The sequence below is a fragment of the Cyprinodon variegatus genome, unplaced genomic scaffold (genome assembly GCF_000732505.1).
Source record: "Cyprinodon variegatus isolate N-32 unplaced genomic scaffold, C_variegatus-1.0 Scaffold160, whole genome shotgun sequence".
NCBI classification, from domain to species: domain Eukaryota; kingdom Metazoa; phylum Chordata; class Actinopteri; order Cyprinodontiformes; family Cyprinodontidae; genus Cyprinodon; species Cyprinodon variegatus.
Window position 1 is genome coordinate 1003841 of NW_015150613.1, and position 6186 is coordinate 1010026.

At 36.8% G+C, this 6186-nt stretch overlaps 1 protein-coding gene across 2 annotated transcripts in view; it reads left to right on the forward strand.

Annotated features, from left to right (window-relative positions):
* LOC107086737 (nectin-2-like) overlaps positions 1-5455 on the forward strand; it is a 579618-nt gene extending 574163 nt beyond the window's left edge. For both annotated transcript variants that reach the window (XM_015377866.1, XM_015377867.1), the window contains one exon: positions 3202-5455. In XM_015377866.1, coding sequence (XP_015233352.1) covers positions 3202-3366 — 165 coding nt within the window. In that variant the 3' untranslated portion in view covers positions 3367-5455. The remainder of the gene's footprint in view (positions 1-3201) is intronic.
* Positions 5456-6186: the final 731 nt, after the last annotated feature.

Below are 6186 nucleotides of genomic sequence, written 5' to 3' on the forward strand. Positions count from 1 at the left end.
ATAAACTCTAAAAACAAGTAATAAAATTAGATTATCTCACTGCTGCAACTGTCTTCCCTTCCATGTGGAGGCAAATCCACTTTAAACATTTTACTGACACCTAAAGAACGCGTCTGATTCACTAATTGTTACATAGCCAAAAATTGCAGACGTCCGCGAATTGGAAATTGCTTTTTTTTCAATAGCGATTATATTGAAAATGCGATTAATTGTTCAGCCCTATTTGAAACCCACTTCCACAGACTGCCACTCTGGCTCTCTGAGCAAGACCCTTGGCGTCCTACTGTACAATGGCAGCCCACTGCTCCCCAAGGGGATGGGTTAAATGCAGAGGTAAATTTCTCCAATGCGAGATCAATAAAGTTAAATCTGCTAGCGTCTGGCTGGCGCAAGTGGTAAGTCACCTGTCCTGCAAACAGGAAGCCTGGGTTCGTATCCCAGCTGGGGGGAATGAGCTTCCAGTGTGGGTCCCTTTACGCTAAATGCCTGCTTTGGCGGCCTAGCAGTTAGCGTGCCGCGCTTGGAATCCTTAGGTTCTGAATTTGAGCCCCACTCCCACGGACTGTCACTCGAGCCCCCTGAGCAAGGACCCTTAATCCCACACTGCTTCCCTGGCGCACAATGGCAGCACACTGCTGTTGATCTGCACTTGTGACAATGTAATGACAATAAAAAAAAAAAAAAAAGGCTGCAAGGCCACCAGCAACAAATGCATACATTGATTCAATAAAGTCTATCATTAAAATCCAACAACAAAACATTGATTTTATGATTTCAGGCAAAAATAAACCTTTTTTACCATAATTTATCATTGAATTAATAGGTTTTACCATCACTGTTGTCTTTCTTCAGGGTTGGATGAAAACAACTAATATTGCATAAAAATGAATACTCCTTAGTGGCAAAGCAATATTTCCTCTTATACGCTTTGAGTTGACTTTGGAAAGCTTAGAAAAGAAGAAATAGAGACTTTAAGAAGTTGATGTTTATAGTTTCCCTTCATAGAGACCTTGCTGTTTCTTTAAGCATTTCAACATCAGTAAATCTACTTCGAGGTCCACGCATGGAAAGCTTGGCATCCATCTTGATTTTTTTTTCCCACAAGGAAATAACACTTTTCTCTGTAGAATGTCCAAAAGCTGCTACTTTTACAGACTTGGTCATAGAAATGTTGATCATCTGATGAGATGATTTTTCATGGCAGCATGTTGAGGCTTCCTTCATTCTTAAATTCTTTTGAAAGCAGAACCAGTGGGCTTTGTTTTTCTACCTACTAACATCTTTTCCCTTTCATTCCTGTTTTTATTTTCATAAATATTGGCATTGTGGCATTTAAATAATCTTAGAAGCTGGTGAAGATCAGATTGTTTTCTTAAAGGTCTGACACACACAAACCATTATAAACTTCGGTTTCCTTCCTTTTCACCTGACTATTTATATTTATGACAAACGCTTAAAGGCCAATGTTTTTTTTTTATTAGTGGTTGATACTTGCAATAATTTCCTAATAATTTTTGATCAGTTTTTAATTTTAGAGAATATCAAGAATATTCTAAGGCTCAGGTTGTACAAGGTACGGTCCAGGGGCCATTCGAGGCCCCTTGTGTTGCTGTGTGTAAACATGGGCATTTAACTTTAACCATTTTTTATTGTCTTTTACGGTGATATCAATGACAATTGAAAATAATTGATGCCTCTTTATTAGATTTGGCTAAATAGTAAAATAATTTTTTAAAAGTTTGCCTCAAGCTGCCCTTGTTTTATTTCTTGTTCTCTTTTTTTTTTTTTTATTAAAACAATACACATTTACAGATCAGTTTTCTACAAACATTTAAATAACCTGTTGGTTTTATTTAAAATAATCAATATTTAGTTGTCCAGTCTTCCACAGCTACCATCCTGCAACTTTTAGATGCATCTCTTCTCTAACACCCCTGAATCTAAAGGCTCAATCCCCTCATTTAGCTCAGCGGAGGCAGGATAACGACACACTCATTTCATATTCAGGTGTGTTAAAAATGGCGTGCATCAGAAAAGTGCAGGATAGTTGCTCTTGATTGAGTATTCCTGTTATATGTGTTATTTTATGTTTGGACTTGATTGAAGCAAAGCAGAATCACCAAATTACACTAAAGAGTTGCATTTCGAATACTATTTTTATTTTATAGTTAAATGCAAAAATAAGTAACTAGAACAAGACTCATAAATGACTAATAGAGAGCTGTCAAATCTTTCTTACTTTCTTCTTCATTTCAATATGCTGTTGGAAACTACAGGAGTGAGGAAAACAATTTAATTAGTTTATTTCACATTTGTTGGGAGACTTGCTGGCTTAAAATACTATTTTATTTTCTTTGATAAAGGCCTGACCACAGCTATAGTGAGATATTGATGCACACAGTAGGTTTTTGTTTTATATTGCATGTCACTGTCAGTACAGAAAAGGATTAGGGCCACTGAAAAAAAGGTTAACTGATTTTTAAATTGGTAATATGAGAAAAAAAACTCAGAATTCTGAGATTAAAGTCAGAATTACGGGGAAAAAGTCAGAATTCTGAGAAAAAAGTCAAAATTCTGAGATTAAAGTCAAAATTCTGAGAAAAAAAAGCAGAATTCTGAGATTAAAGTCAGAATTATGAGGAAAAAAGTCAGAATTCTGAGATTAAAGTCAAAATTCTGAGAAAAAAAAGAATTCTGAGATTAAAGTCAGAATTACAAGGAAAAAGTCAGAATTCTGAGATTAAAGTCAAAATTCTGAGGAAAAAAAAGCAGAATTCTGAGATTAAAGTCAGAATTATGAGGAAAAAGTCAGAATTCTGAGAAGAAAAGATAGAATTCTGAAATTAAAGTCATAATTTTGAGAAAAAAAAGTCATAATTCTAAGATTAAAGTCAGAATTCTGAGAAAAAAATGTCAGAATTCTGAGATTAAAGTCAGAATTACAGAATTTAAACTGAAAACATATTTAAAAATCAGTTCATTTTTTTTTGGTTTCTTTAGTGGCCCTAATCCTCTTCTGTGCTCTCAGTCTACCCCAACCCTACCTAAAAAAAAAACTGGAAAAGCCTAAAAAAAATTGAAATAAACCACTATTAACGTAAAGAGGACACAGATTAGATTAGATGTGGGACTTTTTAAATTCTGTCATTTTTATCCTCATCAAATATCTGATTCTAAACATGACTGTGTTGAACTTTTCAGATCATGGATGAGGAGGCCACCGAAGCCCTGAACGGTGGAGCCCCTCCTGTCCGGAACAAGGATGCTGCTGACAGTCACCACGGCAACGATTCGTCCAACCACGGGCCCTCATCTGCCAACATTCCTCGTGGCGAGAGCTTTGTATCCACCCCCATGTATGTGTAACCGTAGCAACAAAACCACCACATCAGAGGCGGACGGGAAAGTTTCAGGTCACCGAAATCAGCAAGAAAACAACAGGAGAGACCACGACACCTGTTTCCACTTTTTATTGTGAATTTAACCTTTAAAGTTTTAAAGTAACCTGCTTATGGATGGTATTAGATGATTTTCTTTCTAAGTGGGAGGCATGGGTTAAAGTGTATTCACGTTTCCTTTCATGTTTACAACTTAGCTGAACTTTTATTTCAGGAGGAATTTACAAAGCTCGCTTAACAGAAACATCAAGCCTTTTATTTTTCTCAGTTTTTTTTAAAGCTCTTGTGACATTAAGTTAGTTTAAGTTGCAACCTTCTCAAGCCAGAAAGCCTTTGAAATCATATGTGATGACGCATAAGATGAGGCGGGCTTTAAAATGCAGTGCTGATTGTAATATAGGCGAACCGGAGCTCTGATGGGTAACTAATTGAAATCCACACAAACACCAAAAACAGCCAGAAAACCACCTAGTTTTGGGTTTAACAAAGTGTTTTATGCAACATTTGTGCCATGACTTTTAACTTCACAGAATTGTTATTAATGTATGAGAGGGAGCTCGTCTGTTTACAGCCGTGGGACATAGTAGTTAGTAGTTTTTTTTTTTTTTTTAGAATACTTTAATCCATTTTAATTCCAACTTCTGTTATTGGGAAACTTCAGTTATTGGGAAACTTCAGTTATTGGGAAAGTACATCCACCTCTGATCTGTTCTGAAAACAGAAGCTTTCACATTCCTGCCTCAGCAACACACTGACGAACAAAGCCAGAAAGTATTCACACCTCTTTAGTTCTTTCTTTATTAAGATCTCCATTCAGACTTTGTTTCCTTATTGTAAAAACTTAAAAATAGCCCTTAATCACAACTGAAAACATGCTTAAAGTTATGTCTTTGGATTTTTTTTTTTATCTATAAAATCATTTCATCTTAAGTATTCACACTCAAGGATCTTTGCATACGCTATTTGATGTTTTTCTACTCATTTCACTGAAGATCCTCTTATAATTGGCCATGTTGGATTGGTAGAGACAGGTTGGGCCAATCAGGAGCATTTACAGCTGCTCTATGCCCTCCTTTGTTCTCCTGTCTGTACGCTATGGTCACTATCATGTTAAGAGATGGATTGTAGCTAATCGTAATCCTCCCACCTTGCAGACTAGCGTTACCCACTGCAGCATGTTTACAGACAAATCTGTGGACTTTCTTGCTTGGTTTCTGAGCTGCCATCTGTGAGATCTTTTATAAATAAATGCATTACATCCAAGTCATGCTCAGGCTACTAAGTTTCTAATTAAGCTGCAGGTTTTTCAAGGTAGATCAAGGGAAAGCAGATGCATCATGGCTCAGTTACTGCTATAGTTTGCAAAAATGACTAAAAACATGTTTTAGTTGGTCGTCATGGGCTATTTTGAGTTTTTAAGAAAACAATTCACAACTTTGAAATTTCCTAAAATGAGCCTCTTATATAACAAAAAGTAGAAAAGTTAATGTTCTGGCGGCGCTGCTGTCTGAACAGCGGAGGCTTCGTTAGCACGAACAAAGGGGACAAGACAGAATTGGAGGCTCTGTAACCTGGCAACATCACGTAATTAAGATGCTGTGATCCGTATTGGCTGTGTTAATTGCACAAGCTGGTGGCATCACAGCTGTGTAAATCAGCTTGCAACAATAAACACAACAGGGTTAGTAGAAATTCACAAGCTGTCACACAAAGACACTGTTTTTTTGTTCCCCCTTCATCAAAGTGTTGTGAACTATTTTTAAAAGATATACAGAACATTTGCCATCATGTGTAAGAGTTTAGTACATATTGGAGAAACTGCCATTACAATCATTGCAACTATTTGACATGATCACACATTCGGATGTGTGCAGATCATTTTTGCATTTTAGCTAATAAGGGGGACAAAAGTTATCCCACCCTCTCTGCCCTAATGTCCTCTGGCTGAAACTAAAAATTGGTCAACACAGATGTCAAACGGTACCAAATGATAACGATTGTAAATAGCATTGATAATATTGATTTATAATATATTGTTGGTGAAATGTGCATATATATAAAAAAAAAATAAACAGGTTTGGGTGTTATCGGTGCCTCTGTACAGGGGATGAAAGTCAGATAAACGTTGAAAGAAAGACTTAAAAAAAAAAAAAGCAAAGTGTATATTACTATTTTTTTTTTCCACGAGTACATTAAAGTTGTCACTTAATACGAAGATGTTTTGAGTATAAAAAAAATCGATGGTGTGGATTTTATTCCTTGTTCATATTGCTCTGCATGGCATGATCAGTGGCTTGTTGAAACACTTTCCCGAGGCTGTTTGCCCCCCCACTCAAAAAAACCCCATCATTTGTAAAAGCATCTCTGAATATCTGAAAAGAACGCTGCTTTATTTTTTTTTTCTTACAATCGGTGTTTTGATGCATCTGTCATGGTCATACACTCCACCAGCTTAAATCTAATTTCAGTCATGTGTTCTTTTGTGTTGTGTGACAGCTCCCCAGGCTGCCTCTGTTTGTCTTCAGCACAAATCCAAAAATACAGTAGGCACTGAATTGCCTTTTCTTTCAGCCGCAGAGTGCGACACAGATAGGAAGGCAGTCTTTCTTTTCTCACCATGCCTAATCTCTCTCGATCCATCCAAATCATCCTGAGTTCATCGTGTTGGCTGTCAGAAAACAGGCTGGGGCTGACCGTGCCAGTTATAATCACCCGCTAGAGCACATAGGCAGCGGATAAACAACAGATTTGTAGACCTGGTCAACACATGTAAAAGCTGAGTGAATGA